This window comes from Microtus oregoni, unplaced genomic scaffold (assembly GCF_018167655.1).
Source record: "Microtus oregoni isolate MIOR12 unplaced genomic scaffold, Mior012 000000F_ref0000247, whole genome shotgun sequence".
NCBI lineage: Eukaryota > Metazoa > Chordata > Mammalia > Rodentia > Cricetidae > Microtus > Microtus oregoni.
The window spans coordinates 79,668,862-79,686,339 of record NW_024543059.1 but is presented as its reverse complement, the minus strand read 5'-3'; the positions used below and the strand labels follow the sequence as shown (position 1 = coordinate 79,686,339).

The window sequence follows — 17,478 nt, the reverse complement described above, 5'->3', positions numbered from 1 at the left end:
AGGCTTGCCTATCCACTCCACGAGGCAGTAGTTACACTTTTTGTATCTCGGCAAGATGTTAGGAGCCACCATGCAAACACGTTTGTTTAGTGGGACAGGAGTAAATTTTTGATTGATTATTCATGAAATCAAAAGGCTTGTGGAGCAGTTGTATGTTCATTTACTTGAGTATTTTTTTTTACTTTGCTAAAAATGTCGATATAATTCAAGTTGAAAAATAAAATTAGAGAACATTTTACTTTGTTTGTTTGTTTGTTTTGTTTTGTTTTGTTTTTTGAGAAAGTGTGTCCTGGGTCAGTGCTTCTGAATACTGATTTAAAAGAAATAAAGGAAAAAATAGTTTGCAGTCACAGTGTGATGCCCTTCAGAAACTGTCAACTACAACTCACAAATCTATGTACAAAATAGTTACATAAATGATTTCAAAAATTTAAAATATTCGCTTTTAAGTAGCAGTAAATCACAAAAATAATTTCCCAGAAAGTAGACTTGTGGGTTCTAGCCCAGACACTGAGCAGCGCTCCTGAAGCAAGACCTGGGGTGCTTTCGTGTATGTGGCCTCACACCGCACTCTAAGCACCAGCAGTGTGTTTGCTGATTTGAAATGCTGAGAGTTCAAGGTCGCTCTAGTTCATTTACAGAACTGTTGTTTCCTCCAGCATCTGAAAAGGTGCCGAAGACTATGGGCTTAGTAGGGTTCCTGGTGCACAGCAGGCAGGAGTTAGTCAACAGCTCCACGAACAACTTAAGTAGTAGGCATTGTGTATTTTCAAATAAGTGTTCTAAAAATATGTTTGAGGATTGGGTGAACTGAGCTGCAGCTCTAGGAGCTGCATGGGCACTGAAGTGCTCTGTGCTTAGGTTTTTGTCTCACTTTGAATGGGATATGAGTTACCCAGGTAGCTGGTGTCTGAGAAGCGTTTTTGGAGGTTAGCATCAGAAGCGGTAGAGTCATGCTGACTGCCTTCCTTGTTTTCAGAGGGTTTTCCTAGATCAGCTGAAGATTTTTTTTTTTTTGCTGGAGAAATTAAATTTTATTTTATTTTTTATTTATTAATTTATTAAAGATTTCTGTCTCCTCCCTGCCACCGCCTCCCATTTCCCTCCCCCTCCTCCAATCAAGTTCCCCTCCCTCGTCAGCCCGAAGAGCAATCAGGGTACCCTGCCCTGTGGGAAGTCCAAGGACCACCCATGGCATCTTTTTTTAACTGGATGGCAAATCCACAGAAATGATAAGTGTTGATTTCATAAAATCCCAGAGGACCCTCAGGATGTTATCAGCCTGCTTTTATGAACCACGGTCTTGTGAACTGACATGATCAAGACACCGTGTCTTCACCACTGCCTGCACCATTTAAAATGCTCTCCTTCACCAGAAGAACACAGGGTTCCAGTTTTTTCATGTGCTTGCCAACGCTTCTTATTTTCTGTTTGTTTGAAGCCATAGTCATCAGAATGGGTGAGATTTGAACAGAACAAAGAGGCGAGGAGGAACTTTTCCTAAATGACTATCTCAAACTGGGACACTGGTCTTTTTTTTTTTTTCCTCTGCCCTAAAAATCAAACTCAGTGTTTCTCCCTCTAAAACTTTTCCCCATAGTTTAAAATATAAGGTATAAATGACGAATAAAAATTATATATATATATATTTACAGTATAAAGTGTCATATTTTGAAACATATATGCATTGCAAAATAGTTAACTCAAGCAGGTGGGTAAATCATTACTACTGGATAAAAGCCCTTGCTGGGGGAAGTGGGACTCTCAGAAATCTGTAAGCTATGAATGGTTCATACAGACCCGGGATAAGCCTTTTGAAGAATTCCTTTGCATAGCTTCACACCAGACTGCAGAACAATCCCAGTACTCGGGAGGCAGAGGCAGGCGGATCTCTGGGAGCTCGAGGCCAGCCTGGTCTACAAGAGCTAGTTCCAGGACAGGCACCAAAGCTATAGAGAAACCCTGTCTCGAAAAATCAAAAAAAAAAAAAAAAAAAAAAAAAGGAAAAAAAGGAGTTTTAAAACGGTTTATAGTTTTCTTTGATACAAGCTGGGGAAAAAAAAGAACACAAATGCCTACTTTACCTAACAGCTTTCTTTCTCTGGAACCTACGAGGCCTACGAGATCGGAACGCTAACGCTACTAGGAAGAAAATAGAAAAGTTGAGCTTTGTTATGATCCAAATGTGTCACCAAAGTTTATATACTGAAATTTAGTCACTCACGTATTATATCCGGAGGGGCTTTAGGATGACGGGGTCAAGAGAATGGATGAACTGGGGTCCCTACACAGAGCTAGATTTGGTGCCTGCCTTTTCTGTCCCTTCCACTAGGGAGGGTGTGGGCATTAGCATCTGCTTCCTGGTATTGTGGTAACACAAATGCATCTGGAAAGAGAGGCCCGGGTCTTTATGCACGTGGAAGCCGCCATCTTCTAGCCTCAGACTGACAGGAAGAGTCTCTTGTGTATAAGTTACCAGTGTGGGATGTTTTACGACAGCACCCTAACTCACCGAGGCAGATTTAGTTGTTAGGAAAGGTAATTGTCACTTTGAGTCGCTCCCCTTTTCACATTATTCTGGTAGGATTTATGATCTAGTTTCTGAGGGCAGAAAAAAAAATTAAATTCCATAAACTGATTGCAAAGAAAGATGCCAAAGAAGCTAATGAAGGAATTAGGCAGGGGAAGAGTAAATCATCAAAGAGAAATTACACAGCTATGCAAATTAGGGCATGGGGAGAAGAGGACACATCTCTCTCTCTCTCTGTCTGTTCACTGTGCTTTAGTGAGAGCTAATGTTGCACCATAGAATTCTCAGTCACGTTGTTAATTCAAGTCACATTGAGTGAATGTCTACTATGTGTCATATCTTTTGTTAGTTGCTGGGATAATCAAATTAAATCTGTCATTCAGTGACAGGATGTTGTGAGGAGAAAATGAGATTTTTAAAAAAGATCTTTTTATGCTTTAACTGAACAAATGTACAAAGTTATCATGATCATTTAAAGTAAAATTTTGGAAAAATTGTTCACATTGGCAGATGGCATCCTTGAATGAATTAGAGACGTCAAGGTAATTTAGATGTCAGTCCTTCTTTCTCCCTTAGCTTCAGCAGCAGGCCTTCTCACCTCCAGGGAGTCAGGACAAGGGCACTCCAGTTTCTAGGCCTTCCCTTCTCTTGTTTTTTTCTCTGTCACTGAAACCCTCCTTATATTGTCACGGGTGAACCTTTTATGTCTTCCTTTACACAGTACAGTACCAAGGAGGTTTGTCTGAAATGAAGAAAACGGCCTTAGAGGCTTTGCATAGGTACTCCCATCACCCCAAGGACCAGACTTTCTTGCGTCCTTTGCCTCTCATTGGTTTCTTCGTGAGACTGGCCAGGCCCCAAGATGTTATGATGCTCACTTACTGTTCCTCGCTCTCTGCTTCCACTGCACATAAGAGGCTCCAGAGAAGGAGCCTGACAAAGTCTTTCCTCATTTGCGTGTTGTCTGAAGTAATGGAGTAGGTACCCAGAAACATTTGTTGAGTAAACCCACAAATGTTTGTAATTTGTAGTCTGAGCATTTTAGGCCCGACACTGAAGTATAGATCTGGGTTAAAATCAATGAGGCTGCAGTGCAGTTTGGGGGTTAAAATCAAAACACACACAAACCCAAGAGGCTATTCAGGAAGATAATGAACATGGACCCTGGAAGGAAGTTTTCTGGCCTGATCCCAGCTCCCAGGACACCGAGTAATGTCTCTCTTTGGCCAAGTATCTTTGCCAAGTCTGCTTTTCTGTTGTAGAAAACAAAAGAAAATTAATAAGAGGAAGGCATGACTGGTTCACTGATTTGTAAGTTTACAATATTGTGATACTGCAGTCCTGGAGCAACAGAGATAATGGGCACACGCCAATTACAGTACAGATCACAATGGACACAGCGCTCTCAACGCTCACTACAGCTGGGCATGGCTGTCCGGCAGCAGGCACTGTCCCGAGTGTGCAGGGCACCCGCTACCCCTGGAAGGGAAAGACCGAGGAGTGGTTTCCTAAAGATGGCCTCTGACTTTTCTCACTGGGTTTGAATAGCCAGAACCTGACTAGAGAGTGCTTTGCTTGTCTGAGAAAACATCAGTTTAACGACAATCACACAGCAGCATGTCAGAACTGAAGACCTGACCCATGGCTGAACACTCAGTGTTTTTCATGTTGTCAGGGCTATGTGGAGGAAGCAGAGATGCTGGAAAGGGTGTGAGTCTTTGGAAACCTCAGAGTCACCCTTACTGAGACACCTCTTCCAACAAGTCCACACCTCCTAACCCCTCCCAAACAGTTCCACCAACGGAGGACCATGCATTTAAATATCCAAGCTTATGGGGGGTCATTCCCATTTGAATCACCACAATGGCTATCACCTCAGCTTCTATCTTGATATCAAAGCTCGTGGACTCCCCCTACTCAGGATCAGCAGTGTGCTCTCTCGCTGGAAGCCCCTCTTACTTTCTGTGTGAGTACGGGTGCCAGCTTATGTGGGTGCACCTGCATGTAGACAGAAGTCCACCTTGGACACTTCTCAGGAGTTAGCCACCTTTAAAATGTTTTGCTTTTATTGATTACTATTGGTGTGTGTGTGTGTGTGTGTGTGTGTGTGTGTGAGAGAGAGAGAGAGAGAGAGAGAGAGAGAGAGAGAGAATGCACATGTACACACACATTCGTGTGCACTCTACATACAATATGTTTGTGTGAGTACAGGCAAGTATGTGTAAGGAAATACACAGAGATCAGAAGGCGACCTCCGGGAGTTGGTTCTATCTTTTCCTGTGGATTCCAGGGTTCTCGGTTTGCCTAACATGACCTTTTACCTGCTGACCCAACTCACTGGCCCTCCCTCTTTTTTGCTGAAACCTGGCCTCTCACTGGGACCTGGGGCTCAATGATGATCTCAGGGACCGGCCTCTCCCTGACTCTCGAGGCTCCAAGCACCACCACCCTGCCTGAATTCTGCATGGTGCTGCTTGAGCTCGGGTCTCCAGGCTTGCCCAGAGCTTTCCTGACTGCGTCCCCTCACCAACCCAGCTTTGCATCCCTAGTGTACCACTCTGTAAAATACTTCATCTTATGCCTCTTTGAGAAGAAGTTAATATATCAAAATAGAAATCCGCACCAGACATTGTGGGTAGCTGATACGGAAGTTTCATACACACAGTGAAGCACACAGCAGCTACCTAAACTTTAATCTCTGAGATCACTGAGTGGAATACTGGAGAACACATCCACTTTGCGACCTCTGGCAAGTGTCTCTTCTGAGAAGTCACAGGTTTGATTTGTATTTCTGGTTATAATTGGTAAGGTGACTCTAAAACTGGGAAAGATGCCACTGTTTGAAACCACCAAATAGTCATTTGCTCTCAGTGACCCTGTTCAGATGGAAATTAATGACATTTTTGCATCTCCAGAGAGTGCCTTCCTCAGGTCCCTAACAACAAAATTATTTTTCCTGTATAAAGATAACTTCAAGTAAGACTGAAATCAAAATGTAGTCAATGGTACAGTGGTCCATGTCTCCTAAGATTTAGATAATTGTCTAAGAAACAATGAAAAGGTGCAGATTGCATTACTCAGGAAGAGGAACATTGAATATCAACACAATTCACTCCCAAAAGCTCATCTTTCCCGTTCACTTTACCACTTCAATGCTGAATACAGAATGATTCAGGGAAAGATAGCATTGGTTAAGAAGCTTTCAAAAGCCTTTAGAATGTTCTTTTCACAATGTCCCCCAAATTGCCAATTTTAAGTAGGAGTAGGCCACGCTTTGGATGTGTTTGAATATGCAAAGGTTTGCCTGCTGGAAGCTTCATTCTCAATGTGGCGAGGGTACTCTGGAACCCTTACGAGGGCTTGGTGGGGATCCTTAGGCTAAGTGGAGAAAACTTGGAAGGGCATTATAGGACCCACACTTTTGGACTTTCTGCTTGGTGATGTGGTTTTGTCATTCCACATGTGCCTCTGCAGATGTTGCAGCCACAGTGGGGTGCGGTGGGTTGCAGTGGGAGTGACCCTTGACAGAGCTGATGCCATGGTTTAAATATCCCACCTCTCCAAACCGAGGGCTAACTAAAACTCTTTTTCATAAAGCTAGCTTGCCTTAGGTATTTTGTTAGAGTTAGGAAAATGGGCTAATAGGGAAAACTGGTATAGAGGAGTGGAGCTGTTACTATTGCCATTGCTGTACCTGGAAACGTGGCGGCTCTGCACTAGCTAACCAGTGGAGGTGAGAGGAGGTGGCGGTACTCTACTGAGCAATCTCTCCAGCCCCGCTGAATTTTTAGTTTAGAAGAAGGAGCTGGGGATGTTTTATAAGAGACTTGGGGATTCCATATTTATAGTACTCATTCATGTCAACTGTAAATCCCACACTGAAAACATTCTTCTGCTACATTCATTTATCGTGTGTGTGTGTGTGTGTGTGTGTGTGTGTGAGGTGTACATTCACATGTGTGCGAGTGTGGAGATCTGAGGACAAGTTGGTCTCTCCTTCCACCACATGGAACCCAGGAATTGAACTCAGGCCACAAGGCTTGGCAGCAAGTGTCTTTACCGGCTGCTGAACTATCTTGCTCTTGACAGCACTAAATAGCTAAGCACATCCAAGAAGAAAAGTCTCCAGTGTTCCTGAAAGACATTCCCCGTGCTCTTGTGATTCTGCTTGCCTTGGAAGCAGCACGAACCACTTTGGCTTTGTAATGTCCTTTCAAGGATTCTTCAGGCTTATTGCTCGCTGTAAGAGGCCTGAGTGCTCAGAGTCCAGAGGTTCACTTTTTCCCTATAATGCAGCCCTCTGTGTGGCACTCTATTGCGGCTAAGGCTATTGCTGTTCTCTCTGACCCCTGCCAGGACCTGTGAAACTGGGCTGGACTGACTGCTCGCTTGCACAGGGATTCTCAGACTTCACACCTTGTCATAGCCGATGAAAGGTAGCTCATTAACAAAGCTGGACAAGGGAAAAGCCTGTTTATTTAAGGGACCATCTGAAGTAATAGCTCAGGGATGTCGGTGAGAAAGTATCATCCTCAAGACCAAGTGATGGGAACTCACGTTATGTCCAAGCAAAGAAAATATATTGCTTGAAACCACACACACACACACACACACACACACACACACACCCCACAATGGTTTTCTGAAGACGGGTGTGCTCTGTGCAGTGTGATCTATATGTGTGCCCCTGGCTTGAAAATTAGCACTCACTTAATAACTAATATTAATAGGTGTCTTAGTTACTGCTGTGAGAGGACACCATGACCATGGCAACTCTTCTAAAGGAAGAGATTTATTTGGGGTGGTGGTGGCTTATAGTTCAGAGTTTCAGGGGAGCATGGCACTGTGCTGGCTTCATCTTGATCAGAAGGCAACAAGAAGTGATTTGTCTCACTGAGCACGGCTTGAGCATATATGAACCCTCCAAAGCCCACCTACACAGTGACACACTTCCTCCAATAGGACCACACCTCTTCCAACAAAGTCATACCTCTTTGTAATACCATTCCCTTTGAAACCATCACACTAGGCACTAATTAACTTTTAGTATCAAAAGATATGTACTATTCTGAATATTTCATGCAGATTTAAATATTTGATCTCTATGGCATATTGCTGAGATAGATGCTTTTCTGATTTGGATTTTACACAAAAAGAAGCTGATGTAAGCGAGCTAAGATGTTGGCCAAGACGCGAGAACAAGCGATGAGGTGGAAACTCATCTGCTTCTATGGGGCATGATTTACAGCCACTACAGGACCGGGACACGGAGTACTTGGCTGTGTGGCTCAATCTTGGGCACTATCCTTGATGCCATTTTGTTTCTGTTGTTCATATGCAACTGTCACCAAAACTTTAGCTATGTGCTGTCTAAAAATGTGGAAGTCAAGAGGAGAATGGTTAAGTGCTCTAAGATTGGGGACACAACAGAACGATCACAGACTTGGGTAACAGCAAGAGTTTAGGAAAGCTGTTCTAGAACAAAAATAATTTTGTGAAACATTAGAGTGAAAATGGCAGGGATATATACACACACAGATATGTGGCATTATATTATAGATAGATATAATGCCAATTATGTAGACAATAGAATGTTTTGGAAATCTACACCTTGTAGGGCAACACTGGGCAGACCAAGGACATCTGAGCATACTTATCTTTAGCACCATCAGGCAAAGCTCACCACAGAGAGGGGTATGGGAACCCCAATTCTCAAAAAAGGGTTTCTGCTCATTCTAATTCACTAGATAGCCATTTTGCTCAGGTCTGTTAGTGCTGGGCCCCCTTAGTAATATTTAAAGAGTCTCATGGTCTGAACTGAGTCCTCATTAATGAATATCACAGTATCCAGACCTCCATTCTCAGAATAGGGTAGCAACGACTAATTAGTGAAGCCCGTAGGTTTGAACATTCATTCATACTCTTACAGCATTCCTGAAATTAAGGTGCTGTTGTTCTTTCTGTTGCCACTGTTTTAAGGGTTGGGGTCGGACTCCCGGGGTTTCCTGTCAGTCAACTGATCACACCCCAACTCCCAGGGTTTCCTGTCAGTCAACTGACCACACCCCAAGAATCCAGGGCTGGCTGCCAGGCTTCCTATCTATAAGAGGTTCTGATGGCTTTCCCCTTTATATTAATGAGGTTTTTACATTTAATTTATAAGAATTTCCATGAAGTTTTCTGAGAATATAAATACAAAAAAACTATAACTGAATTAAGAATATACATGTTTACCTTAAAGTCTTTGAAATAACAGGAAAATGATTGGAAAGTCAAGGAACTTAATTTTCCCTTTTATTTGAGAAATGAATAAAAATAACTCATGATATGGTAACCCAAGGGAAGAACCTTCTTTTGTTCAGGTACCTTCATCTTATCCTTGTGAAGAGCTACTTCATATACAAGCAATGCAAAGATGGATGCACACTATCAATACCCACACATAGACGAGAAGGGAAGGCTTTATCACTTCCCTCTGCCAAGCCCATGTCAAAAATACACATTCACTCGGTATAGAAAATACACATTCACCCACTCAGCACTTCCTCGGCTCTGTAGTTTTTAATATTGCTTATATGGCTACCTTCTCCCATGACCCCCACACTCCCATTGACTGAAGGTAGTAGGTGAGTGGGGAGGGAGGAAGAGGAGCAGAGAAAAATATATAACTCAATAAAAACAATATGAATAAATAAATAAATAAATGTTATACAAAATTTCCTAAAGGTGCTTTCAGAATTTCAGAAACACATGTCTTCTAGGATATGAATTTTAACTACCCTCTAGATAGTAATTCTGGCCTTGGAGTAGTTTACTGTAAAACCAGTTAATTTACTTGGACTATCAAGAACATATTGTCTTCCTATGTGAAATCTAATACTTTTTCCTTAGATGACTAGAAAAAGTATGACTGAAGCAGGTCTTATTCTGGTGAGTTTTTTTTTAATACAGTTTAATTCAAGACAATGACTAGAAAAGGACTCATCATTGTTGCTTTTATTGCTAGTTGGATAAGTCAGTGTTCATTGTCTTAACCAGTTGGTTTAATTTCTAGCTGCAATACTTTTTCTTTTTTTGGAAAGCCGATTCCACTCAGTATATTTAGTATATATGAGAAAAACAGCAGATAACTGCATGGAAAGAATAAAGATGCAAATGTCAGGGATGAGAAAAGCAGCAGCAGTGGACGGATGGAGAGTCCCCGGACTCCAAAAAGGATTTTCACAGAAGGATGAGGGCACTCTTCCTGCCTCAAGAGTGTGATGTGGATGAGAATCTCACAGAGGGAAGGACCAAGAAAAGACAAGGCATTCATATAAAGGAAAATGATGGCCCTGAAGGCAAGGTGGTTGCAGGGGCAGGGGAGACAGAGAGGGGGGGCTACAAGAAACACCATGACAGTGATGATCAAGGTTCAGAGAGCTGCTGGCTCCAACAGGTAGCTCTGCTGGGTAGGCTGTCACACAAACTAGTCACTTGGGAAGAGGAAGCCTCAAGCAAGGAGTTGCCTCTACCATTTCAGCCTGTGGCCAAGTCTGTGGGGACGTTTTCAAGATTGAGGAGTGGGGTGGGAGGGTTCAGCTCTTTGTGGATGGTGCCATCTCTGCATGGTCATGGGTGGTGTAAGGAAGCAGGCAGAGAAAGGCAGTAAGCAGGATTCCCCCATGGTCTCTGCTTTCAGGTAGCTTGGAAACCAACTGCACCCTTCCTTCTCCAAGCTGCTTTTGGTCAGTGTTTCATCACAGCCAAAGAAAGCAAACCAGGACAGTTGTGTTTTAAACCGATCTGTTAATTAGCCTCACAATAGATAGATACATGTCAAGACTCATGACACTGGTGGTTGCCAACATGCTGATAAACAGCACTGTTAGAGTGGCGCCCACATCTCTGCATTCCCAAACTTCTAAAACAAAGTTCAGAGCAGGCTCCTTGTTACCCATGGTGGTCTCCAGAGACTTAATATGCCCACTAATTGGTGTGTTCCCCAATTAATTGCTACTATTTCTAGATTTACATAGCTAGATTAATTATTAGGTCATAATATGTCATTAATGCTTCTTTTCTACCTTAAATAGCCCAATGGGCATGCATCTTACATGGTCCTATGAGTATGTATCTTATACAGCAAAAGAAATTGTGTAGATGTGATGTGAGTGATTAAGTTCGGAAGTGGGCATGGGGGATTATTACAGGGTATATAATATTCACTTATTTACATATGTGTGTGTGTGTGTGTGTGTGTGTGTGTGTGTCCTAAGGACAACCTCCCAAAAGCCTAGTCCAGGCAGAGTAGGGAAGGGCATCCAAGTCCTGCCCTTCTCTGAGGAGCTCTTGGTATCATGGATCCTGAGGGAGGGAGAATCACTTGTCTCTGAGAGTATGGCCACTGTTAGGTTGCCCATGTTCCAGGGGATGACCTCACACATGTATACATATGGACAGCTTAAATCGGACTCTGTGTGCTTAAAACTAAAACATTTTTTAAAAGGAGAGCATGCAGTTAGAAGGATGATGTGATAGTGAAGTCTTGAGGGAAAGAGAAAGGGGAGTGAGAGGTGGCTATGATCAAAATGAACTGTTTACATGTATAAAATTTTTTCAAAGAATAAAATAGAAATCTTAAAAAGTGTAAGCAGCCACTAAATACTCTTTATACATTATTGATCATTGTGTGGCAGGATTTTTCTCTCTTTAAATCATTTAAGATGCATTCTTGTGGAATGTCCTTGCATAGCCAATGGCTCTTTAATATTAATCACAATAAGAATACTTCCTTAAAATGCAGCAACCAATTTAACAAAATAAACCCAGAACATATGAATTACAAATACAAGATTATTTTTCTATGTTAAATAATCTTTTATTTTCCCATGCTACATTAAATTTTCTTTACTATAACATGTGCACAACAGCCATGTCATGTCTAGAGGACAGCATTGCACAGCTCCCCTCCCCAACTTCTAGCTCTTACGTGGAAACTCTGTCTGGAGAGGTAAACAGGGCTTGATAGATGTTCTCTCTATGACTGAGCACTCAAAGTGAATGACTCTCAGAGCTTACAACATTAATGTACAGTAACAGATCTCTGAATTAATCACTATCCACTGCAAAAAGAAAGTTTCTTTGACCAAGGCTGGGAGCTAGCTAAAATCTATAGACTTCTTAATTTTTTTTCAAGACAGTGTTTCTCTGTAGCTATGGAGCCTATTCTGGAACTTGCTCTTGTAGACCAGGCTGGCCTCAAACTCACAGAGATCCACCTGCCTCTGCCTCTTGAGTGCTGGAATTAAAGGCATGTGCCACTACCTGGCTTGGATTTCTTAAATTTTATTCCCTTAAAATAACTGCACATTTACTAGGGCACTATAGAGATCTGAACGTGACAATAAAATGGAAAGTGATTTGTTTTCATATGTATTATGGTCTCATATCATACTTGGAAGTAAGTATTCCGCCAAAGTAGGATGGCAAAGAAGAGGTTTCATGTATTTGTATTTACAAGTTGCCTAACTTTGTATCAACTATAAAATAACTGGGAAGGAGGGGAATTTGGCAAGATTTTCTACCACAAATGTTAGTTGGCTAGCAGGGGATACCTGTCTCCCCATTAGGGGAAGGAGTTTTACTCATAAAAGTGCATGCTACACAGACATTTCAACACAGAACAGTCACTAAAGGAGTAGGGTAAATGTGTAAATGTGCAAAGTCATTCTGTAACATGAAGGGGGTCTTTAAAGAGTTTCTAAAAGATGCATCTTAAGAAAGGAAGCATGATTTTTTACTGGGTGTTTGAAACAGAGTTATATTAGCTTAATTCTTCTCTAGCATATCTGCTGAATGTGCACATATGTTGAAGTTCTAGAACGACTTTAAGGACCTGGATCTCTCCTGCCACCAGGAAGGTACAGGGGGTCACACTCAGATTGTTTGCATTTTCCTACTGAGCTACTGCCTCAAAATAATATTGCTGATATCTGCTTCAGTCACAGATATTCTATTAGAAGGCTAATGTTATAAAGAATAAAAATTATTTACTTAAAGCCTCTCCCTTCTGTGAGGAATCAACACTAGAAAGAAACAGAGATGGAGTCCCATTATTAAACAGAAAAGTAACCCAAGTGTAGATAATTTCAACTTTGTCTTTCTTATTGTTACCTAACTAGTTTTTTATATAACACAATTGATTCTACTACAATTAGATAATCGTGTGTGTGTGTGTGTGTGTGTGTAATGGAAGCAGTTTCATTCAGTGAGGAGTGCATGCAGTTGACATGCAGCACAGTGGCATCAGGTGAATGCCAGAAGCAGTCCTGAGAGAAGAAGCTAAGCCCTTACGATTCCACGTGAACAAACCTGCTGCTGCAGTCAGGTCAGTTTTCCATGGTTTGTAAATGAAGCTCATACTGATAGATATTTCACAAACTTTTGAATTTACTCCTTATTGAGACTTGTAGTTCCCCAAAACTCTCACATACCTTGTCTCAACAAAACAAACTCCATTTTCTTTGTATTTTAACAGATGTCTTTGTTCTCTAAGTGGAGAGCTTCTAGAAAGCAACTAAGCAAAAAAAAAAAAAAGATTTCTATTTTGCAGTCATAAGCACGCACAGAAAATCATTTCTGGATCTCACCACACTCAATACTTTAGTACGATCTTCATTTTTCCTGATTCAGACATAAGTATAGTAGGAATTTAGGTAATCTAAGATGAGAGTAACCAGTTACACTAGTTCCTCCCAAATTCTCTTGATAAAACAGAAGACCCAGCTCCTAGAAATCTCAGTCCTGTGAAGATGGGAGTGCTGTTATCTCAGAGATGATGCCAACTGAGAAACTCTAAGATATCAGGGCCTTACCTTTACGTCATTGGTGTTCATCCTCGTTCCCTCCTTCCCCACAAATATGTCATCAATGTCCACCAGGATGTACCTGTCCAAGGACACAGTCAGCCTCTTCCCTGACAAGAAGGAGATGGCATCTATGAAGATGAGCTTGTGCAGCCAAAAGTTCAAGTTGTTGCCAAAAAGAACGCGCTGGATCCCATCGTGGAGCCCCAGGTCATGTATGATCGTGGCATAAAAAGCACCTTTAGAGATGGGACGAGAAAGGTTTTCTGGAGTCTTAACTTTGGCAAATATTACCGGCTGGTAAGTGGAGTGGTTGATCTGAAAAACTGTCCAGTCAGTTCCGGGTAAAGAACCCCTGTCAAGCTTGGATGATTTGGTCACACGAAGCAAGGGGGAGTGAGGATTAATACAGCAATCTTTCACTGCCAGGTTTCCACTTATGGAAAAGGGGAAGCCTCTGAACTGAAAGCTCTGTAGGTTTTTTTCACTGGTTTTGTGGAACCCAATGATACCCACACCATACTCAACACAGTATTTATCTAAGAGGCTTCTATTCCAAGAGTCCATGTTTATATACTTTAGAATGTTCTCGTATATAATGAGAACGTATTTGCCTTTCACATTGTCTGTAAGGGCAGGAAGGTCCCCTTTTCCAGGAGCAATTTCAGTGTGATAGTGTAATCGAATGGATTCGAGCATCATAATGATGTCTTGGCCAAGGGATGAGTACTGACTCTCCACAAACACCAGGACTGTGGGGTCGGTCCTCGAAGCATCAGAAAGCATTGTCCGCTTCACTTCCATCAGCCTGGATGGTATGTGCTGGAGGTCACTGCAGTCCCCTTCTGAAGCCCTCCCAGAGAGTTCGCTTTCCTGTTTGTAGCCGCTGTACAGGTAGTAAGCAGACACGATAATGCTGACCATACAAAAAGTGGCAAGCAGAATCAGTGTTCTTTGAAAGTGTCTGTGAAGTTTCATGATAAAACTCATGTTGGGTGGACTTCTTTGACTATTCCAACAGAAGCACCATCAGAGGGGAACATAGGAGGAAGGACGGAGTTTCGGCCACGCTCCTAGTCTTAGCCAATGGTTTATGTCACCATTGCAGCGCATCTGAATTGCACCATCAGGAATCACAGGAAACAAGGTCTGAAAAACAGAGCAAAATAAGACAGAGTATAAACCATCCTGTTTTCAGTATCAGAATGAAGTGAGTTTTTACCATGTTGGCTACCTTACACGGTGGTTTACAAGCACATTGGTTGGTATGTTACAGTAGAAAATCTTGCTTTCTTTTTACAGTTGTGGATGAGGACTGGTAACGGATAGAATAAGGAATTTCACTCAATACTGGGTCACTATTCCTAACAGAGAACAAGTGACTGGCTGACAATGACCTAGATTCACTAAGCTTTGCATCTGTCAGTAACCAACATGTAAGGGCACATAGAGGCATTAACCATGCCTGGCTTCTATGTGAATCTTTTCCAACAAATGCCTCATTCGCCCATGGCCAACTTTACTCTCAGTGTGGGCTCACAAACAGCTACTTCCTGTCCTATGCTTTTATTTATTTATTTTTTATCTTCCAAATTCTTTAATGACCATCATAAGAAATGATACCAGTGTGGTGACAGCAGTATTTCATACAATTATATTACATACAAGAGTTTTGATCTGCAACTTTGTGTTGTACATACAATCATATGACACACAGTTACATGTGTGTATATATGCATATCACTACACTTAGAAAACTTAAAAAGCAAAAACAATTCAGTGTCTCATCTTACTCCTTCAACTGTTTCACTGTAAATTAATCTTTATATTTCTAGCAACATGTAAAGAAATAGGCTTATACATACATCACATGTATACATACATGCCATTTTTATGACATGACCTGACCACCACCCATAAATGAGAATCAGCTCTCTACTACTGGTCATTCTTCCCATAAGTTATATTTCCCTTTTCAGTGAAATCACTAATACATTCCTACTTTTTCTGACAATAGCTTTTTTAATATTTTAAAATTCATTCTATTTTTTTGTGTGTATATGGGTGTTTTCCTTGCATGTGTGTATATATACACCATGTGCATACATGGCCTAAAGAGGCCAAAAGAGGTTATCAAATCCCCAGTGGCTAGAGATACAGAGTTGTGAACCACTACATAGGTGCTGGCATATAAATTCAGGTCTTCTGGAAGAGCAGACAGTACTCCTAGCCACTGAGTCAACTCTCCTGTCCCAGAAGTAGCATTTTTTTAAAGGTTTACTCTCATGGCTATTTTTGGGGATTTTTTTTCCTGCTCAGATCCACTTATCACTCAGTCTCTTCCATTTGCTCCAGGTTCTAGAAAGCTGGCTTCATTAGCTTATGTTTTTGTTGCAAACTTGTGCAACCACTTTGGGAAATAAAGAACCCAACTGTGCCTATGCTTTTTCTTCTAGTTGTAAAAACCTCAGGATGGACTGAACTGATAGCGTTCCCTTCTTTCATGGCATGGTGCTGTAGGAACAGGCAGACGCAAGGATGTCACCCTCTGAGTCTGTCATGAATGAGGCATCCCATGACAGGTAAATATGGAAAACTAACCTCGCCCACACAATTCTTTTGTAAAATTTTCTGACCTTCCAAGGGGCAAAGACCCAGTAGAAAACACATGGTCATGAAAAAGTCCTTCCCCTTTTACTTACTATCATAATAATTAAAATTTTGTTTTAAAGCATCCTTCCTGTTGGGGTGGTAGCTCTAAGGAGGGAGAATGAAGTCCTCATTTATCTATGATTGCAGCCCCGTGCCCAGCATGGAATAAACTCAGTGACTGTTGGTGGAATTTATTGAATTCAATGGCTCATTATGCCTGTCGGTTTATTAGACACTTCTACCTCATGCTAATGTCATAAGGTATCTTTTAAGGTTACCCATAATTATTAATGATTACAGTTGCTAAAAATTGCTGGATTTTAAGCCTGATATCTGCTATAGTGAATGTGAAGTAAATGCAATCATAACACCTTGGCATGTGATAAACCCAACAAAATAATCCATGGTATATATAAACACACACACACACACACACACACACACACACACACACACACACCACAGCCACCGCCATCACCACCACCATCAAAATCCCACCCACCCAGAAATTGCTCTGCAATCAGCCGTGAGGTAATTATTGAAAAACTAGTTTGAGATTAAGTGCTGCAGTCAATGCTGAAGACAGCACAGAACTGGAATTAGGGACAATTCTTGCATCTATAAAGATGGCTTCACTGACAGCAATGAGACCTGTGATACAACAGCAAACCAGCAAACACCATGTCACCCACGGTAAGCTATGATTTATGATAGAAAACAGCCAACACTATCATACATGGTAAATTGTGTTTAAAAGACATTTTTCTACATTCTAGGAGAGGGAGACAGAAAGACAGACAGAGAGAGAGAGAGAGAGAGAGAGAGAGAGAGAGAGAGATCAATAAGATGTGGGAAATCAGCAACAGTTCTCCAAGCCACAGCACCTAAGGGCCACCTAACACAGTGGTGATGACGTGGATGTGAGGTTGGGAGGGAATGTCAGGAAAAATCCCGGGCCAGACAGAAGAACCCGAATGATTACAATGTGTTTGTCCAAGGATGAGAATAAACTAATTCTATGACACTATGTACTGTGATAAGACTGGGAATAATACTTGGTTAAAAAGCACAGCAAATGAATGCATGTCTTTCAACTCAGAAATAGCACTAGACTATCAGAAAAGAAAGCCAACAGAAACAGTGTGCGTGAGAAGAGGGTATGAAATCGGGAAAGGAAGACTGTCCATGCTACACAGTACAGAGAGAAGACGCTAGAGATAAGGGCAGCTGCTCTGAAGCCATGGGAAGTGATACGAGTCCACACTCTTGGGGAGAATGCAAACGAAGTAACTCTTGGAAGAAAACCAGACATTATGGCTGGAGTAGAGATGCAGTTGAGGATTAAAAGCTAATGGTGTCTGGTCTGTATGGGAAGCACAAAGCTTCGGGAGGTAATGAACCTGAGCAGGTGCCGTTCACTGCAGTAGCTACTGTGTGGCAGCATGTACA

At 41.7% G+C, this 17,478-nt stretch overlaps 1 protein-coding gene across 5 annotated transcripts in view; it reads right to left on the bottom strand.

Annotated features, from left to right (window-relative positions):
- The window catches only part of LOC121451988 (bifunctional heparan sulfate N-deacetylase/N-sulfotransferase 3), a 131,313-nt gene that overhangs the window by 103,750 nt on the left and 10,085 nt on the right, over positions 1-17,478 (bottom strand). For all 5 annotated transcript variants that reach the window (XR_005974763.1, XM_041657845.1, XM_041657859.1 and 2 more), the window contains exon 2: positions 13,387-14,526. Coding sequence is in view for 4 of the 5 variants with exons in the window: in XM_041657845.1 (XP_041513779.1) it covers positions 13,387-14,367 (981 nt within the window). In the remaining variant the exon portion in view is untranslated. The remainder of the gene's footprint in view (positions 1-13,386; positions 14,527-17,478) is intronic.